This window comes from Tetranychus urticae, chromosome 2, assembly GCF_039701765.1.
Source record: "Tetranychus urticae isolate SD_2017Ah chromosome 2, NJAU_TeUrti_SD_1.0, whole genome shotgun sequence".
Classification (NCBI taxonomy): Eukaryota; Metazoa; Arthropoda; class Arachnida; order Trombidiformes; family Tetranychidae; genus Tetranychus; species Tetranychus urticae.
In genome coordinates this window covers 24,777,344-24,798,186 of record NC_142959.1, presented here as the reverse complement: position 1 = coordinate 24,798,186, position 20,843 = coordinate 24,777,344, and the positions used below count along the sequence as shown (strand labels likewise).

Here is a 20,843-nt window from a genome sequence, read left to right as displayed (position 1 = left end):
TTTAAGATTGATTTTGAAATGTAAATCAACAGAGATTAAAGCAAGACGAAATCAAGGTAAAAAGTCAGTTTATGTTTGTCCAGAAAAGAAGCAGAAAATTTATTATATTGAATGGCTAGATTTGCTCTCCTTTTTGGATAGGAAATAATTTTGTTCACAGTAAAATTGTAATTTTAGGTTATAATCATTTTTCAATTCAAACAATTCATCATCATTATCATCTGTGGGTTCTTGATAAGGTTGACATGGGTCAATTTGATCAAATATTCAGAGTAGATCATCATTTTGAGACACTATTTTGTATTTTAAATAAATTTTCCCTTTTCACATTAACATCAGAATAATGATTGATATTAAATTGGATATTTTAATTGGAATTGGAATTGGATAAAGAAATTGAATTGATTAGCAAATTTATCGAAGGTTTTTTTTCCGGTGCATATGAAATTTTAACGCTATTATCTCTGGCTATTCAAATGTTTATTCATTTTTGGTGATTTTGTTGAGGTTATCTGGCAATCTTCACTTAAACTTAAAATCGATAATCTTGCCTCCAAACTTTGGAATCCAAAGAGTAGGATAAACTCTTTGCTTTCTGAGATTGTGCTGTCCTCCATCGGATACAAACCATATAAATAGAACCAGTTTTTTTCAAAAAAATATTAGTCGTCTTGACACCAGTCAGCTGAGTGAATTGTTTTTAAATCCCAGATTTGTGTTGGTATTTTTTTAAAAATCATCTCATTTCTTTCCTCGTCTTTCTTCATTTTGTGATACTCTTCGGTTTATTCAAGTAACTCCATCATCAACATGGGCGAAGGTAATGGTGAAAGTGTATATGGAGGGTGCGAAGGACCAAATGCTATGTATGTAAAACTTATTTCTTCAGATGGCCATGAATTCATCATAAAGCGTGAACATGCTTTAACCTCTGGAACCATAAAAGCTATGCTCAGCGGTCCTGGTAAGTACCGAATCCCCTTTGTGTATTTTACCTGCATTGCTATAACTCTAATTGTTTTCATCTTTCCTTTCCTTCCTTTCCTTTCATTTAGGCCAATTCGCAGAAAATGAAACAAATGAAGTCCACTTCAAAGAAATCCCATCTCATGTTTTACAAAAAGTATGCCAGTATTTTATATACAAGGTTAAATACACAAACAGCGACGTTGAAATTCCCGAATTTCCAATTGCTCCAGAAGTTGCTTTGGAGTTACTGATGGCTGCTAACTTTTTAGATTGTTGAGCAAAGTTTCAACAACAGCCAATAAAATCAACCCTCAACGGACGAAGTATTATTGTGTTACTTAAAACCGTAATAAAATGAATTTTTCATTCAAATTGAACTTAATTTTATTTAAAATTTCGCGATTCAAACGGTCGGAACCAAAGAAGAACGCTTCATTGATCTCATCTTGTGGCGACATCTTACGTTACAGTCATTCATTTTCTTCTCTCTCTTACTCTCTCTCACCTTTTGGTTTCTTTGAGGTTTTATTTTCAAAATTGACTGAAACAACATCACCTTCTCTTTCCAGTGTAATTATTTTCATTGTTATAAAATGTTATGCATCAATTAATATTTTTATTATTTATATTGTGAATTGTCAATATCGGAACTTGTATTTCAAAAATTTGAATTTATACATTTCATGGAAATTAATGTTTGTTAGTCAATAATACTAAAGTGAACATCACAGGTCCAAGGTATACATATTCATAGTGTTATTATGAAGTTCATTGTGAAAGACAAAGCACTTTGTATCCCCTTTTTGTGTCTTTGAGCTGAAGTGGTCAAACAAACATATCCGCCCGTTTCTTTCCTCTATAATTAACGGTAAGCTTCCCTTTTTTTTGCTACTCTGAAATGACAACCTAGAAAAATATCTTTTTTTAAATTGACCGTTGTGTTTGAATAAATGGTAACTTTCTCGCCTTCTCAACTAAACCTAATCAATCTGCACACCTTTCAATCTCAATTTGTCCTCTCATTAATTAGCTATGCAGTCTAGTCATCAAGCCTCTCGGATAGATTCTAAATCTTTTAAAAGTGATAAATTTAAATCAGCTTTCTTCATTCAAGTAAATTTCAATTCTTCAATCTTGAATGTAATTTGTTTAATTAATTTTGACAGTTGGTTGTTTGTTAATTTGTTCAAGTCAGTATTATCCTTTTGTTAATTGATGGTTCCTCTAGTGATACGAAAAAAAAGATGGTTAAACCTGTTTAAAGATTAAACATTGTGGATGATTCATCTTTATGTGATCATAGGGAACCACACGAACTCACGCAATGATTAATTATCGATTATGTTTAAACTTGGTACACCTTGATGGAATAAAACAAAGGAAATAAGCTTTACATTTGTTGCTCCTCCATTTCCAAATTAGCTTAGTATTTGTCCTTCTCTAATGGATTGTTAATCTTCCTCACTCTTTCACTGATCAGAGCAGATGATTCATTTTGATTTAAAATGTACATCATATTCATCTTTATGTTTTATTCAAATTTTTTGTTCAAATAGAAGCTGATTCATTGAAATAGCTAAAGAGTGACGGTTAAGATATAAAATCAATAAATGTGCTGAACTAAATTTTACACTCCTTTCCAGAACTTGTCAGGCTTTTGGAATATTCAATTCATAAATTTCAACCTTTTAAAAGGCAACTGGCAAAATCCCAATAAGATGCTTTTCAACTCACTAATCTAGTAAAAAAAAGTATTAAAATCAACAAATTTAAAAGATTAAAACGTTTCAATTTTTCTTTTCAGAGTTTGTCAACCCATTTTCATCCCTAAAACAGATTACAACTCTGTTAATTTATGCCAATTTCAATTCTCTTCAGCATCTTAACCAGTTTCTCATAAACCATTTAGCTTTAGGTGTTTTCTTAATGACTAACAGCTCAAGTATTTTTAAGAATGAACATGTTTCAACCCATTCTAATCTTTGAAACAAAATAACTCAACGATTTATCTGCATACTCGTTTTTCAAAATATTCACAATCAATTTTGATTATCCATCATTGTTTACTTTCGTATGGGAATCAATAATTTTGATAGCCATTTTGTGAATAATCATTTACCTATTCTTATCCTTCATTGATCTGCACTTCGTAAATCGTAAAAATCATTTTTCTCTGAAATTTCAAACCAAATTTATGTCCAAACTTGCATTATACTGAAGAACATATTAAATTTATTCAAATTAATTCTAATTTACGCATTGTCTTTTCAGGATAAACTGGCGATAAAAAAACCGACTCCGGACTAAAGTAACTTCTCACGGAGAGTCTTAAAACTGGTTGTACTTGGTTAGTGTAAGCCAGATGCTCAGTATCTCTGCTCCCAACTCTTTTATTGTTTGGTCCTTTTGACCTCTTTTTTGTTGATCAACATCATCAACATTATTCAACATCACCATTTCCATTTATAACGACAATGAAAACAACATTTTTAATCATAGTCGCCATTATCATTTGTGAAACCCAATGTGTTCAACCAAAGTAACCACTTTTCTCAAATCTCCATTGGTTACCTGGATCAAAACATTTCAAAAGGAAGGTTATGATGACCAGGTTGATTGTTTTAAACTTTTTGATGGTATCTTTCTTAATTCAGTGTGGCAACAAATAGAGACCAATGGATCATTCCATAGCCACTCAACGATCGACGAAACGGGTGACTCTATTACATCACGAATCCGTAACTTAAGTTCACTTCTATATAAAATTCAAAGTTTTTATTACGATTCATTGGGACAGATTCTTGTGCTTAAACTGCCTGATGTGGTCAACATTGGCCGAGATCCAGAAGATGAATGTAATCTTGAAGATCTTGGAGCATTTTTGCTTCTCCTTCTTGGCTCAGCTGTCCAATGTGAGTCAAAAGAAAAGTTCATCGAGGCTATTACAGCTTTTGACTTTACTGTTCAAGAGTCAATTGTTGCATGTATTCGAGAGATTGTGGATAACCCATCATCTGTTTGGAGTATTAATGACTGGGGTGAACTTACCTCAATCCCTGAGGTTGACCAATCTCGAATGTATTCAACTTTAGTTGCAAATGTTAATAGACTTGCCAAAGAGCGGGATGATTTATCTCAAAGAGTTGTTGAATTGGTTCTAGAAATAGAAAATCTTAAATCAAAAGGACCCGTTGCCTCTTTATCTCATTCCCACCATCATCGTAACCGTCACCATTCCTCTCATCATTCACACCACCATACACCTTCATCTTTACCTCCATCACCGAGCAGTACCACTGGAAGTGCTACTTTACTTGCCTCCTCTCCTCCTCCTGTTGGCACTGATGGACTAATCTCAACCAATAATGCATCTTTGTACAATTCATATTCATCATCATCAGTATCTAGCCTTTTAACCATCAACAATAATGAATCTCGGTCTCATCTGGTTGTTGAATTAGCTGAAGCAAAATCAAAATATCGTAAAGTTGTTGCTGAATTGGAAGAAAAATCTGAGCTGGTTAACGAATTGAAAGAAAATTTAGAGCAAAGCAAAGAAACATGCAATAAACTTCGTTCAGAAAATCTTGAATTGATTCAGGAGGCTCGGTCAGCGAAGGCGTATCGAGATGAAATTGATGTTCTTAACGAACGTGTACGGAAAGTTGATCGCCTTGAAAATGAAGTTCAAAGGTATAAAGATAAAATAAATGAATTAATTTTCTACAAATCACGAGTTGAAGAAATGAGGGAGGACAATCGTATACTTACCGAAACGAAAACAATGTTGGAAGAACAATTGGAATGTAGTCGAAAGAGGTCAGAACAGATTCCTGAATTGGAAGCTCAACTACTTCAACTTCGAGCCTACTCTAATGAATTGCAGTTTCAAAGAGATATGGATCGAGATAAAATTGAATCCTTAATGGAAGAAGTTGCCTCACTTCAGGTTGAAAAGAAATCTGTTTTTGAAGAACTGGCCCAAGTTCAGAAAGAAATGAATAGCCTGAGATGTCAATATACTGCCATAGAGCCTGTTGTCTCACCAATTGGCCTTGAATCTAACCTATTTGAACAGCTCAACAATGATGCTGCTAAACGAGTCCTTAAACTTGAATTAGAGAATCAAAAGTTACACTCGCTGGTTGAAAATATACGTAACAAAGATACATCAGTGACATTAATGAATAGTGGTAATTCAAAGCTACATAATCAATATCAAACTTCAAGTTTAGATAGTTTTTCATCATCATCTGCTTCTGAAAAAGGAGATACAACCTTACCTAGCCAATTATTAGATGACGGTCTGAATTATTCTTCACCAGTTTCCGGTAATGATTCAGGTTGTGTTTCTCTTGTTGGGGAACTCAATTCAAGACTTGAAAGAATGGAGAAAGAAAACTTACGCCTTAAAGGAACTATTGAACAATTGCGTGAATGTGAAGCTCGCATAATGGAATTGGAATCCACTAAAACTGGTCAGGAAAAAGAGTTGTCAACAGTGCGAGATAATTTACAAAAAGAAATCTACAAAACAGAAACTTTAGAACGTTCATTGTCTAATTTAACCACAGATAATTCAAGGTTAACTAGACAAGTTGAACATTTATCTAAACGGTTAGAGGATTGTTCACAAGAAATTCAAGCACTGGAAGGTGAAAATAGTAAACTTCAAGGTACCGCTGCCTCTTTACGGAATACTGTTAAAAGATTGAATGATTTAGAGAGAGAAGTTACTCATTTGGAGGCTGAAAATCATCGTCTTGAACAGGAAAGAAAGTCAAATGAAAAGGAGATAACAAGATTAAAGCAAGCTTTGGAAGCCAAAGATTCATTAATTGATGAACAAGCCAATAAGGTTTCCTCTCTTGAATTAGAGAAGAAACAATTGTCCAAAGAATTGGACTCTATTAATGCCAATGCAATCCATGCAAGAGAACTGGAGAAAGAGAAACAAGAGCTTGTCGGTGATTTGGCAGTTTGTAAAAAATCCTTAGCAGCTCTTCGACAAGATTTAGTTGATGAAAAAATTAAATCTCAAAGTCTTACCAGTGAAATGGAACGTATTCATTATGCTATGAGCCAAATGAGCCTTAAATCATCATCTCCATCATCTCCATCATTGCTATTATCAAATGATAGTTCACAAAGCTTTGACCTACCACCTTTTTCACCGGCCAATATTGGTAAAACAGATTGGTCCAACGTTTTGGAAAACCTTGTAGATAATATGATTAGACGAAATCTGGAAATGAAAGAAAGCCGAATATCTGCTCTAGAAAATAATCTAAAGGAAGTTGAATCTCGTAAAACCAAGTTGAAAGATGAACTTTCTGCAATGAAAGAAAAGATCTCAAAAAGTCAAATAGTAACCGACAGTAAAGGTTTAGAGTCCAGCCTTGATGTTATGATTGAGGAAATGGAGAAGCGTCTAAAAGTGGCTGAAGAAGAGAATAAACTATTGCGTGGAGATAATTTATCTTTAAAAGAAGAAAAAGATCAACTCAAAGAACAGGTCAAAAGTTTACAAGAGAAAGTTGAATGCATGTCTCGTGAGAGCAATGATTTGCATTCGGGTACGGCTCAGACTCAAGTTGAAAATAGTTTGCTGTTGGCTCAACGGACATCATTGTCCTTCCAAACTGCCCATCTTCAGGCGGAAATACGACTTTTGGAAGAGTGTCGAGACTCTATTGAGGAGAAGTACAAAGAATTGGAAGAAAGTTATCAATCATTGATCAACGATCACCAATCATTACAAAGTTTACACCAGCAATTGGTTACCGATTATGAATCTCTATTAGCTAATCATAACTCTCTCAAAGCAAGCTACAAGTCACTCAAATCGGAGCATAAAGAGACTAAGGAAAAATTGGACGTTTGGCTTTTATCCAATGAAGAGTTGAAAAGGATGTTGAAAGATGGCAATGACTGCGGAAAATGTAAAAAGATGACTGATGAGAACACTAAACTGTCAGATGAGAAGAAACAGTTGTTGGAAGATTATCGTCGAATTGAAACTGAATTTAAAATGCTTCAAAACATTTATAAACAATTGCGAAAGGAAAACAATGAGCTGAAACTTCGTCATACTGAGCTGGAAGGTGAAACAGCTGAATGTCGCCAATCAATGTCAAGCTTACAAGTTGAAGTTTCCAAGCTCTCAAATTACTGTGAATCGCTTGGTTCAAGTAGTAATTTGCTTGAAGAACAACGTCGAACGTTAATTGGTAATGTTATCAATCTTTTAAGTCAATATCATATTTTAATCAGTGAAATGGCTTCCGATAATGTTCAATCAAAAGATCGAATTGCTGAACTTGTTACCAAAAAGGAACGCCTTGAAAGAATGATTCGAGATTATGATACAATGTCGGAAAGAGAGAGGAAAAAAGTTGGACTTCGCAGTGAAACCAATGGTAATCGGATGTCAATGAGTAGACACAGTCTTAATGGTTCTGTCAACAATGAAGATGACAATAGATTTGGATCTAATGATGCCGCTAATCATGGAATGAACGATGAAAATAATTCATCATCCGCCTTTTTCAGAGTCATTAGCTCTAAACAACAAATTGCAAGTCCGACTAGTACTTCCGGAATTATAAGCAATAACAACTCTAGTTTAACCTCACCTATCAGTGAATTGACATCACCACTATCATCAACCTCTTCAACATTAACTAAATCCAACACGCCTACCACAACTAGTAGTAGCCACAACACAACATATTACGACAAGCTTTGGCAACCCTTAACCACGGTCAATGCCAGTGCCATAACGACGTCCTCTAGCTCCACCCCGTCAAATATATCAGTCAAAAAGCCATCAACACCAACCTCATTAATGTCAACCCCATCATTAGCTCAAACTTCATTAGCAGCAACAGCAACACCCTTGTCAATGATTTCCCGGTCTCGGAGGGAGAATCCAATTGGAGGAGAAAACACGGGAATTAATAATGAATCGCGTCGATCTATTGGAATTGGTAATGATGGTAACAACGATTCACATCCACCAAGATTACCTCCTCGCCATAACATGGTAACAGCTCAGGTTGATAATAGAATGACAATTAACGTAATTACTAGTCCTTTGGGTAACTCGCGAGTCCCATTACCTGGTGATCCTTCAAGCTTGACACCTCCTTTACCTAAATCGGCAACTTGTAACTTTGTCCGAAGTACTTTCCGATCCAGTAGTATTAACATGGGATCTCCTTTAAAACGTTGCTTCAAAGATGATCATAATCTTGTCCCAGTATCTCCTGTTGCTCAAGCACACCCTCATTATGGTGAAATTTTATCTCCAAGTGGATTACGAGGACCACATCATCATCATCATCTTCATCTACATCATCCTCATGCACACCTACACCTTGCATCATATTCAAATGAACCTTCCATCCATTCAGATGAGGAATCCGATTTATTGGGGGCAACAACCGGTGACAGGTTATTGACCAACAGAACTTTAGGAGCTGGTTCATCGAATCACCATCACCATCATCACCATCATCATCATCATCTCATGAGTGGAGGAGGAGGAGGCGATGACGATCAAAATAACCAAGGACAGAATGACTCTGACAGTACGATTAATGAAAACAACTCACTTAACAATTCAACATGGTATGAGTATGGATGTGTTTAAAGAAAACAATTAAAGCAACTTGAAATCATGATTAACAATCCATTACTCATATACTAGAGTAACATATTTCCATAAGTACATATTCATCAACAAATGAAGATCAAAATTAGCGAGCCATAATTTAAGACACCGTGATATTTGAAAGATAATTTTTATTTAAACCATTTTTTCTCGCTTGAAAATTTTGCCTTTTTTGCTTCTTAAATTTTAAACAAGAAACAAATTAACTTTCTTTGCCTTATTTTACAACAATTTTGTCTGCTTCAACTGAGACCATTAAAAAGACCAAAACCAAGAAACAAAATTACTCATAAACAAAACCTGTTATCAGTTTTGTCATGGTGCATTTGAAATCCGGATACGGACCAGAAGCAGTCACCCAACCGTCAATGAATATTTGCTGCCACATTACTGTAACTCATCCCTTTCATCTTCATCTTCAGTCTTTTCCAATTTCCCTCTCTATTTACCATTCACTCTCCTTACAAACACTTTAGTTACATGATGAAAGTCTAAATTCTGGGGTAAATTACTATCATTGAAATATGATTATAGAATCTGCTAAAGTATAATTTACAAGTTTAGTTAATGTGAACCATTTTACTAACCATAATTGAGAATAATTGTTGCAAAATAATGATGGATGTGAATCTCAGTTTAACCCTTAAATCTCGATAAGTTGATTGAATGAATGTAAACATGCAAACCAAACAAGAAGATCTCAGTTGATCAAGCAGCAAACGCTCCATTGATTCAAGTCTACAAATGCAAAAAGGATGAAAATGATATGCAGTCAACAGTCAAAAAAACAAAAAAGATGTTTAAATTACGATGAAAAATGCTTTACTACAAAAAAAAGATGAATCAAGCAAATCAACAGGAAGATGAAACAAAGATCTCATATTCATTTAGTTCAATTGTAGGTTTCGTTGACAACTCTGGTTAAAACGCAATGACAATTACGAGTTGCTTGTGAGTCTTTTTTTCACTCAAATGCAAACCAATAAATTTTAAAAAAAATATCCAACTAAAGATATAATTATGACAAAGATAACAATTTTTGCGATGTTTATTTTTTAGATATGATATTACATCTATTAATATTCATGTTTAAATGTATATCATTCCCATTTCACTTGGTTTGTCTCATCTTTTTTAAATGCCTCCCAACCTTTTATTGTCAAATCAAGACAATTGTTGTTTCATTCCTTGACCAATAAATCAAATTGATTGTGACTAAATTGAAACTATATTGTAACTCGTATTTCATTTAATCGTGATGCACTTGCATTGAACTATCAATTTGAATACAAGGACAACTTGAGTCAGCATTGATCATAACTTTTCAAACTCTGATTATCATTGAATAAGATTTTTTGTTCAAACTCTGTTTCACTCAGTTATATCCATTGTTGTAAATTTACGGTTGATTAGACAAATCAATTTAGTCTGACGTTACCTGAACTACCTTGAATCAAAACTGTTACATTTGTATTGTTTATCAACAGTAATCAGATTAGGATACAAAACAATGTGCTGTTGCCATTCACCAAACTTCATCTGATGATTTAAATTTATATTAAAATTATTATAGAAACCGGATTCACAGTTTGACTTTTAATTTAGTGCTAATTAACTTATGATTTCTCAGTATTTCTTTTTGATCATCAGCAATCAAGAATACGTCAGATGATTTTTTCATCAGAATTATAAGGCAAACAAAAAAAGATCCGTTCAGTATCCTTTTCCCATGTTAAAAAGTCTTTCTATCGAGATTTTATGTTAAATTGTGGCTTGATTGTCATTAAATAGTTATAATTAAATATCAATTTCTTGTACATTACATTGAATAGATCTTGAGCTTTAAATTAATGTTAACTTTTCTACAGTTATTGATTGTTAATCATTCAAAATTGCCAATCTAAAAATTGAAAAATCTAAAAATGATCATTTGAATATAAGTGAAATCTAATGGTGAAAGCTAATACATCAATTAATTGCTAGCATGAAATCAATTAAATGATTTTTACTATTTTAATTTTCTGTATCTGTGTAGTATCTAATTACAAATCAAAAATTTTGATTAATTTAAAAGTTTGATTAAAGTACTGATGAGTGGATTGTACCAGGTTAAACTCAAAGTAATCATCCATTATTGTTGTTATACCTGAGACCCAAAAGTAAGGTTATATTTCAGTTGTAAATTGTAAATCTTTTATCAATATTTTGCTGCAAATTACAAGATTAATAGTCAGAAATTCAATTTCATCTTGATTGAAGGGTTTGAACGCAATTTCATTTTGAAACGATGATATGTAATCGCGAGTCCATATTTGGAGCGTTTCCAGTTTTCATGATTTGCATCGAAGAAAAGGGCATTTTGCTGATACTTGAGGGTCTCAATCAAAATTATCCATAAATTTATTTCAGTTGAATATCCATCCAAAAATTTGTATCACTGCAATTGGCCTAATGATAAAGCTCCGATGAAGTTCAGGCAATGATATAATTTCATGAGCCAATGTGAAGGTTTAGAGCTGCTTGCTATATGATCTAGTATTAATGCCAGATGAAAATATGATAAATTGAAATTAGAAACACCCGAACGATATTCACTATCAGCAAAGACAATAGCGAATGGGGATTTTGAGAATTCAATCAGATAATCCAATCGCAAGTTCGTTTCTTTGATATTAAAATATTATCTTCAACAAAAGCGAAAACTGAAATGAAAAAAAGATATAAATTCCAATATAAATGTGTACATCATGACAATTTTGCAGATACTATTTATGAAATCGTTATAATTTGTAATAATAAATTTTCGAACTGGAGTGACTTGAATCCAACATGATCAACACTATTTTCAAATTTTTGATTGTTTGTGCGTTAACGCATTCATTTTCTTGCCTCACTTTAGATGAAATTGACCAATCTGATATTCAACAGATAGTTGAAGCTCGTGGTTTTATATGTGAACCTCATAACATAGTAACAAGTGATGGTTACATATTGGGCAATTATCGTATTGTGAATCCATTTGCTCCAAAATATTTTGATAAACCTTTGAAACCTGTACTTATTCAAAGCGGATTTCTAGGTTCAGCGGTTGACTTCATTATTAACTCTCCATATGGTCAGCTTGATGAAAATATCTTAGCTAACTTTACGGATTTGGATTCAATTGATTTTGATTTAGTTGGAAGAGATTTGGGTTTCATTTTAGCTAATTTAGGTTATGATGTATGGTTGACCAACCCAAGAGGTAACTATTATTCATCTAATCACACCACATTGGACCCAGAAGCAGGTAATGAAAAGCATCATTGACGAATAGTTGCCCATAACCCAACTCTGATCGCTTGATCTTTTATCATATATTGTAGATAAGAAAAAGTTTTGGTCCTTTTCACTTGATGAAATGGCTTTGATTGATTTACCAGCAATGATCGATTATGTTCTCAATAATACTGGACAAAGTAAGTAACCAGAAACCAAAAGAGGACAAACAAACTTAATGTTGAGTTTACATTTCGACAGGTTCACTTGGTTACATTGGATTTTCACGAGCAAGTTTGGTAATGTTTGCATTGTTATCAGAAAAGCCTGAATATTCTGATAAAATATCACCATACATCTCATTGGCACCACCAGTTTATTTAACCAATGTCAACTCTCCAATCAAGGCTTTGGCTTCAACCAAATTTGTTGCCAATTTTATTCGTGATCATCCTGGATCTTGTTTTAATCGAGCAGTTACCCAAGTAGCTGGAGTATGCAATAACATCTTAATCAAACCTATTTGTGACATAATTAAGTTAAACTTAGTTTCAATAGATAGAGAAACAGCAAATGCAACTCGAGTAGATATTTACCTTTCTCATCTTCCCGCTGGAGCCTCATGTTGGGATTTCATTCACTTTGCTCAAAGAATGATAAATCCGGAATTCACTCGTATTGATTTGGGTCCTGATGCTAACATGAAAAGATATGGATCCAAAACACCACCTAAATACAATTTGAAAAACATTGTTAATCAAAATATTGCAATATTTCATTCAACTGGTGATACAACCGCTAATCCAGCTGATGTAAAACGATTAATCGATGAATTGGAAGGTAATTGTTTTTTTTTAATCAATTGAACTTTGCATTTAAGCAAAAGTCACATAACAATCAGGATAATAATTGTATCGTTTTCATTTTTCGTTTACAGTTCCACTGATTGAAAGAGTAACTATTGAAGATGAAAAATTTTCTCATTTGGATTTCCTTTTCGATAATAATATTGGTCATTTGGTGAACAAACCAATTGCTAAAATTTTAGCAAAATACAGATAATTAAAGGAGCTAATTGTAATTAGATACATTTTTTGATAAATTATTTATTTATTGAAATAAAAATACATTACTAGACACAAGATAAGCAACTAATGTCCAATGTCAAGATTGATCAACACCTAAACTTGCAGCATTATTGACAAGATTCATATTCCAACCTGATTCAAACCATAATCCAATTTCTTCAGCTGAATTTGATGTGAATATCTTCTGCAACTAGAATAAAATTTAAACGTTTGATATGAAAATATGATTTCAAAAAGTGAACATTAACTCTTAAATCGGCAAACTAAATCTACTTGGTAAATCTGCTTTTATTATTTTAAATTCGTCGACAATTCAGCGTTTCAAATTGAAAGTGAAACATTTCGTTCTCAAGATCATCTTCATCTATCAAAGTCATTAATTTTTTGATTATAATGATTAATCATATGATTGCTTATAATCATCACATGAACAATTGTTGATTCAATTCAATCTTTTGATTGAGATAGTTGTATTTGATTGTTTTCAGATCAAATAAATAGTCGAAAGAAAAAAGTTAATTGGGTTTACTTATGATGCCATCTAGGAAATTTTCTTGCAACTTGTAATTTTCGAGGTTAAAGTTTCATTGTTCAATAAGGAATCCTTATAACAATTGACAAATCATATCACAAATTGTTGTATATTAATATGGATAAATCTTGCAGTAGGTGAAAAACCAATAGACTGCAACTATCCATGTAAGAAATGCGTGTTTATTTCATTTGCCAGAAACAAAGACAAACATTTTGATCGATCAATAGTTAAGTTTGAAGTAATTTCAAGCTGATTTACCAAAAAATCGAGGAGTTCATAAAAAGGATCATTCGGACATTTTTTTGTCCTTTTTACATTTAATAAGTTCGTCTCATTTGTCTGGTTTGATTTGTTGTTACTAAATTTTTACAAATGACCAAACTTGAGCTTTTACCAGTTTAAACACTGATTGTTCACAGAAACATTTATAAAATATTTCTTTTCATATAAATGTACTCATTTTTTGTATTGAGATAATAAATTAAGATTGTTTCTTTGCCAAGAATAGTGAAGTAAGAAATGCCGAAATAATAGTTCCTGAAATAGTTGCGATAAATCCGAGAAACAAAGTGAGATAAAAGTGAGGATGCTCTTCAGGTTTATCGAGTGGTAAAGATCTTTGGACATGATCGTTATTCCTTAAAATGCTGTAAACTGAACAAAAATCACTTGTCTTCTTGATATGTTCATCCTGTGTTAATATTTGTTCACTTGAAAGTCGACATCTTCTAAGTATATTTGGTGATCTGGTTTCATCAGTAAATTGACAATATTCAAATGAAAAACAATTTTCTTGAACAGAGCTACATGCTGAGGCACAATTTTCCAGTGAATTTTGCTCAATAGTTGCGATAACCGAGTCATGACCAGAAAATTTTCTGCCAATAAATTGACTATAATCTTTAGAGAGTTTTCCTGAAAATAACAAAAAATATAAATCAAGCTATAAATTTCAAATCGATTTCAATTCATACTTACTCGCATAATGATTACAAGATTTTTCCTCATTATTCCATATTTGTAATGAGCTTTTTGCCAAAACATTAGCATCAGAATGAAAGTTATAGAGATAACAATGAGTGTTGCTACAAGACCAATGAAAAATTTATGAAATATGATACCATCAAGAAAAAGGTCAACTTACATTAAATCTGGTGAGCAATGATCAAAGGCATCACAATTGAATGACTTCTCATTCATACATGCTTTAGCACAATCTTCAGGTGATTTTCCCTTAATTTCACGTAAAGCTGGTTTTCCAAGACTTCGTCCCGGTAATAAGTCAAAATTGCCAATGTAAGATTCTGTGTAAAACAAAATATCATTGAATCAAAACAGTTACACATTATTCAAAGTAGTCTTCTTACTTTCTGAAATGGAGCAACGGTCGTTTAATTCAGTATATTTAGTTGAATTTGCAACAATTTCATCAGCTGATAATGAACTAATTATACATTCCCCACTTCCAGTGGCACAATATGAGATTGTTGAACAATCATCATCATTTTGACAGTAAGTCAAACAGTCAATGTGTGCTAAACCAAATAGTTGGTTATTACCAATCAGCTCATAACTGTCCATGACTATTTTGTACTCATTTAACTGCATCCTTTGACCCACAACATCCTTATACATTTCACCATAACCACCTAGTTCATCTGGATGGGAAACTGTGAATAAATGTTGAGCACTTAACCACACTGTGTCAATTTCTAGGTTCAACTCCTGTTGTTGAATCATCAAATTAATCATATGTAACAACTTGGATGTGCTAGCAATCTGGTTTAGTTGATCTTTTTTCTCGTCACTTTCAATGTTGAGCGTCCGAGAAACAAACAAAGTACAATTTGCCTTTACGATTGGTAATGAGATCGTTTGAGACGAGGCGATATTGAATAAATTACATCTTCTATTGTGACAGTAAGAGAATGCGTGACAATCAGGATTATCGGAACATAAAAATGAACAGCTCTTGTCACTGTCTTCAATTTCACTTGAACTTGGGTTAAGAGATAATGTTGAGTCGATATATTCCAATCTTATATCTACACCTTCCAACAGACCAACAGTGACATAAATGCTCGGTCCATAATGACCAACTTTTATCACAGGTAATCGATTAATCGGAATAAAATCAAGCTTTTTACGTAATTCACTTTCCAATAGATAATCCAAGTATTTTATGGAAAAGAGTCCACGTGGTACAACTGGGAATACAATCTGAAGCCATGTGGGTTCTTTATTGAAGCAGTTTCTCAAATCAAATCTGGAAGGATCATCAGTAAATCCATCAATGCTATCCTGATATGTGATCCAATATTCCCGATGACTTTTTCCATTAAACTGCAACATTCTGATCTTTATTGGCCTCTTCTTGACACCAGTAGGAATGAAATAAGTGATTATGGTTGGACCAATTGCAGCATCTGTAAGCCAAAAATTGTCGACTGATTTTTCAAAGATTTCATAGTTGATTGATTCCAATCGTTCAGCTCCAAAATAGTTTAAATCGTGTCTCTCCAATTTCAACAATGACGGTGAAAGAAGGTTGTTTGTAAAATATTTCCTATCATAAGGCCACCTCAGGTAACTTCCTTTAACCAAAATAGATTCCGTAAAATAGCAGTGGTCAGTTGAGCGATCAATGATGTAGTCAATCAATAAACTTGGAACATGAATTATCCTTAATGGAGGATCACCAGATACATCATATGAAAAGATTCCGTTGTGTTTCACCATGCTTATTGAATCAATGCTGTTGTAATAAAGATTGGCTTCCATTTTGAGTATGAAAGAAGGCGATTCAACAGCTAATATTGGCACCACTTGGTCATATTTCAATGGTCTTTTACACCCAAACCCATAAGGAAGGTGTAAACCAGGTTTAAAGATCAATTTCTCAAAAGACCAGATTGATTTGAACGTTTCATAGGAGAATGAATTTTCCTTTGTGAGTAAAAACGCAGCAGGTCCAAGTGCACCATCAGTGATATTAGTAGGTAAGAAATCTGCCCATTGTCGAACGATGTCCTGTTTCTTTTCTGGCGTTAAATCAATTGAAGTACATGTATCATTGCCATAAATAATGAAAGCTTCGTTTGATGATAGATCATAAAAATATTGCTTGGCAGAATTTCGTCTTGTAATCGTAATTGTTCCTCTTCTAGTTGACCCATCGTAATAATCATCCATTGCAATTATACCGTATGTTCGTAACATTGGTTGTTTAATGTTATCATCATTTTCAATCGGGAAAACTTTGTAATGGTAACCATTTTCCGATCCTTTGGCATCGATTGGATAAAGTGAAGCTTCAATTAAACATAACAAAGATAATAATTTAATATAAATAAGCATAATCAAAAGTCAATTGACAACTTCAACCATTGATGCAACTAAAAACAAACTGAATAATGAAAAACGAAACAAGTGGATCTAGTGAATTAAATGATTAATGGATCTTATACTTGTTTTATTGGATACATTTATCTAAATCAAACTGGATAAGCAATTGCGTTGTAATTTTTTTGCATCACCTCTAGCAATAGATTTGAATCATGATACTTAAATTAAATTTGCATCATTTTCACTAAACACAAGTTACGTTTTTCATATAAAATTAGTAAAATACACGATTTATACCTTGACAGTGAAAAATAATACAAACATCTTTTCTTTTACAAATGATTTACATGAATCTAAGTTGCAGCAAGTTCAGCCTGACACTATTTTAAAATAGTCTGATTTACTTCAAAATCAAATCTCTTTTTTTAATCACATGATTTGAGTTTTAAATGAGTATGAGTAATGAGTATTAAAAATCAGCGTTTAAAATAGTATCTTGCACCAATAATGCCAATAACGAAGGCACAAATAAACATGGAACAACTTAAAAAGATGAACATCCATATTTTTGAGGAACTTTTGTCTGCTTCTGATTTTTCGGAATGACTAGTTAGGTAGATTGAACACTTTTCCAATGAATTTTCTATCGATTGACTAGATTTTGAATTGGGTTTTGATGAAGACAGGCGACATTTAGATGTTATTTGTCCCGATTGGGTTTTAACTTCGCAGAAATCATACGATTCACAGTTACCAGAAGTTGAACAGCTACCGGCACATCGCTCCAAAGATATTCCACTTGTTTGAACCAAGATTGAATCTTTCATATTGTCATTGAATTTCAATCCAATGAGCTGCTTATAGTCTTTGGAGAGTACCTCTATAAGAATAGATTGAGAAATTATTAGAAATTAATACAAATAAATCACAAAATAATGTTTGTAAATAAGATGAAGATGATAACTTACTAGCATAATGATCACATTTAGTTTCATTAAAATTCCAAACTTTTCCATCAATAGTACTGCTTGTGTCTTTGGCGATATGAAAATTATGAAGGAAACATGCTTTGATCTTCTTGGACCCTCTAGATTATATAGGAATAGAAAGAATGAGTTTGATAAAAGTATTGAAAAACTCAATCTTACTTTTGATTCAATCCAGCTTCTGGGCAATAATCAAAGGATTCACATGGTTGCGATGTAGACTGGGCACAGATTCGCGCACATTCATCTTTACCAGTGTTTTTCAGTATTTGCTCTGCATCCAAAATTAAACTGCGACCAGGAAATTTCCTGAAATAAGTCAAATATGACTCTGCCGAAAAAAATAATTAATTCTCAGCTTAACAAACGTGCAAGATCAAGAATTTATAGTTATAAAATAATTGAGAAATTTCTTCAAGTTAATTTCCTTTTGAAGATTATTGTTAACTTACTGGATAAAATGTTACATCCTTTACTCAAAGCGGTCGAGTCTTCATTAACATCCTGTGTTGAATTGCCTAAAATACATTCTCCTTTCCTCGATGAGCAAAATGAGACAACCAGGCAGCTATCATCATTATCACATTCAGTTAAACATGACAAATAGTCTAGTCCCAATACAGCATTTCCTTGTAATAACCGACGGTTTGATAAGACTACTTGATAGTGATCACCAACACTTGAAATGATATCATCAACTTCATCATCACCAAGAATTGAATCAGGGTCACCAAGTTGATCAGGACCAGAGACAATGAATAAAAATAAAGCAGATAGAGCTGGTTCTTTGAAATTGAAATCTCCATTAGTTATTTTGGCCTTTATTTCATGAATCAAGCTTTTGGATGATTTGAGGAAATTTGATTCAACCTCAGTTTTGGGATTAACGAAATAGTTATTTCTTCCAAATCCATCACAGTCACTTGTTTCAACAATCTGAGGATATGTTGATTTTTTTTGACTGAAAATACGACACTCTAGATTGTTACAGTACGCAAAATTAGTACAATCTTCATCCTCAGCACAAACCTCTCCACAGTCTTGTTCATGATCACGTAAAATGATTCTAGAGGGATTCGAAATTGTAAAACCAGGAGTTTTGTAAAAATCGTATTCATAGCTGGGTCGCTCGATTAGTTTACAAGTTATGTAAATCATATTTCCAATGAAGGAAACTCTTATGTCCGGTAACCTAACCATAGGAATGAAAGAAAGGGCTGATCGAATTTTTTCTTTCAAATATTCATCTTGGTTCATCCATGATGCAAGATCCGTTTGTCTACCAGAAAAAACAATCTGGAACCAGGTGTAATCCCCTTGTCCATTAAAACAGCCAGATATATCAAATCTATTTTCAAAATCAATGGAACTTTCATGATAGCTTATAACTTTGACTTCAATTCTATTTACCAACTCATCTGACTTAAACTGGGACAACTCTCTACCTGGTTTGATTATGATTTTTGTGGGAGCTTGATTTCTAGTCGATACTCTTTTGTCATATGAAGCAGGAAAAAAGTAAGTTATTATCGCACTATATTTGGAGCCATCAAGATAAAAGAAGTTTACTGCTTGCTTCTCGAATACATCCAAGCGACCAGTTTCTGATCTAATCTGGCCCATGTAGCTAACTGATCCCAAGTTCATAACGGAATCATCAAGAATATTGAACTTCTCCTTATCAAAGTATGGCCATCTTAAATAAGTAAACCCATAACCAACACCAACAGAGGCTTGTCCTTCAACGCACGTTCCAGTTAGAGGATCCACTTGGAAATCAATCAAAAGTTTTGGATCATGAATAATTCGTTTAGTGATTCCATTTTCCTTGAGATCATACGAATAAATTCCTTGATACTTCACGATTCTAGCAGTTGTAATTGCTGATCGATCTGGCTCAGTGAAAGAAAGAGCAGCCTCTAAATCCAAATTGAAAGTATCTGATTGGGCAAATATTGGAGTTGGAACACTGGTGGTCACAGTTCGCTTGCATCCATATCCATAAGGATAAGTAATGAGATCGCTGGGTTGATTAATGAGAGGCTCAAAGTTGATAATGTTAATTGTTGTCGTTAAAGTCGGATTATCGGGATAACTGGAAACTAATCGAACCGGAATGTCATTGGTATCGAAATAAACATCAAAGTAGGGTCCATCATCGTGTAAACAATAGAACCAGGAATTACATTTACGACCATCGAGATCAACTGTTCCAGTATATTGAAGATCATTAGATTTACTTGCCAAATAGAGAAACAGTAATATTGGGCCTAAATTTTTTGGATCATCAAAGATGGAAGTCTCATCTGGGAGACTATTAAAAGCAAGCCATTCACTGATTATCGACTTCTTGGTTTGATCGTTCAATGTACTGACGGTACATGATTGGTCACTATCAATGTAGAAAAATTCCTTGGATTCTAAATAATACCAAAAGCTCCTTTGCTCGTTTCCGACATCATCATTCAGTTTTATCAACCCAAATGAATTTTGACTATTGAAAGACTCTTCAACTTCAAGTAAATGGCCAGCTCCATTAACCAATTCGATTCTCGCATGGTATCCAGTCTGACCAGCTACCAGCAATGATACTCGGGGAATTTGCGCTTCTCCTGGCACAGTTTTGGCAGGACATTTAAATGTTTCACAAAAGGCTGGAGAAATCGAAAAAAATAAAATTACTAAAGTTGTAAAAGCACATAGACCATTCACATGTTTCATGTTTCTGATTAAATTTCAACGAATAAGTATTAATGAGTAATTTTAAACTCACAATATTCTAAGCTACCGTTTAAGCTGTTTATGATTCATTACGAAATCAAGAAAATTGGGGCGTAAAAAGTAATCGAAATCAAAATATCCATAATCAGCCTCAACAATATAGCAATCTTCAAACGCGAGATATGGAAAATGTTTGGTTATCAGTCTTTTGGTAAACCCAACATTGTAATGTGAATTTATTTGCTAGTCAAACTTAATACTTTGAG

The 20,843-nt window shown here is 33.3% G+C and overlaps 5 protein-coding genes across 5 annotated transcripts; 3 read left to right on the top strand and 2 right to left on the bottom strand.

The window, feature by feature from the left end:
- The first annotated feature begins 677 nt into the window (after nt 1-677).
- LOC107360523 (elongin-C) lies at nt 678-1,341 on the top strand. The gene is made up of 2 exons (XM_015927192.2): nt 678-964; nt 1,056-1,341. The coding sequence occupies exons 1-2, from the start codon at nt 811-813 to the stop codon at nt 1,244-1,246; spliced, it is 345 nt and encodes a 114-aa protein (XP_015782678.1). The 5' UTR covers nt 678-810; the 3' UTR covers nt 1,247-1,341.
- Nucleotides 1,342-1,496: 155 nt separating this feature from the next.
- On the top strand, nt 1,497-8,943 carry Girdin (protein girdin). The gene is made up of 2 exons (XM_015927193.3): nt 1,497-1,837; nt 3,241-8,943. The coding sequence occupies exon 2, from the start codon at nt 3,494-3,496 to the stop codon at nt 8,621-8,623; it is 5,130 nt and encodes a 1,709-aa protein (XP_015782679.3). The 5' UTR covers nt 1,497-1,837; nt 3,241-3,493; the 3' UTR covers nt 8,624-8,943.
- Nucleotides 8,944-11,404: 2,461 nt separating this feature from the next.
- Nucleotides 11,405-13,212, top strand: LOC107360838 (lipase member K). The gene is made up of 4 exons (XM_015927565.3): nt 11,405-11,933; nt 12,010-12,102; nt 12,164-12,742; nt 12,840-13,212. Exons 1-4 carry the CDS (start codon nt 11,474-11,476, stop codon nt 12,962-12,964), a joined length of 1,257 nt encoding a protein of 418 aa, XP_015783051.1. The 5' UTR covers nt 11,405-11,473; the 3' UTR covers nt 12,965-13,212.
- A 470-nt stretch (nt 13,213-13,682) lies between these two features.
- On the bottom strand, nt 13,683-16,960 carry LOC107360462 (uncharacterized). Its single transcript, XM_015927125.3, has 4 exons — nt 14,893-16,960; nt 14,670-14,829; nt 14,504-14,610; nt 13,683-14,440 (listed from the first exon to the last, which is right to left on the bottom strand). The coding sequence occupies exons 1-4, from the start codon at nt 16,880-16,882 to the stop codon at nt 14,007-14,009; spliced, it is 2,691 nt and encodes an 896-aa protein (XP_015782611.2). The 5' UTR covers nt 16,883-16,960; the 3' UTR covers nt 13,683-14,006.
- LOC107360461 (uncharacterized) lies at nt 16,843-20,746 on the bottom strand. The gene is made up of 4 exons (XM_015927124.3): nt 18,309-20,746; nt 18,019-18,187; nt 17,839-17,957; nt 16,843-17,750 (listed from the first exon to the last, which is right to left on the bottom strand). The coding sequence occupies exons 1-4, from the start codon at nt 20,575-20,577 to the stop codon at nt 17,347-17,349; spliced, it is 2,961 nt and encodes a 986-aa protein (XP_015782610.1). The 5' UTR covers nt 20,578-20,746; the 3' UTR covers nt 16,843-17,346.
- Nucleotides 20,747-20,843: the final 97 nt, after the last annotated feature.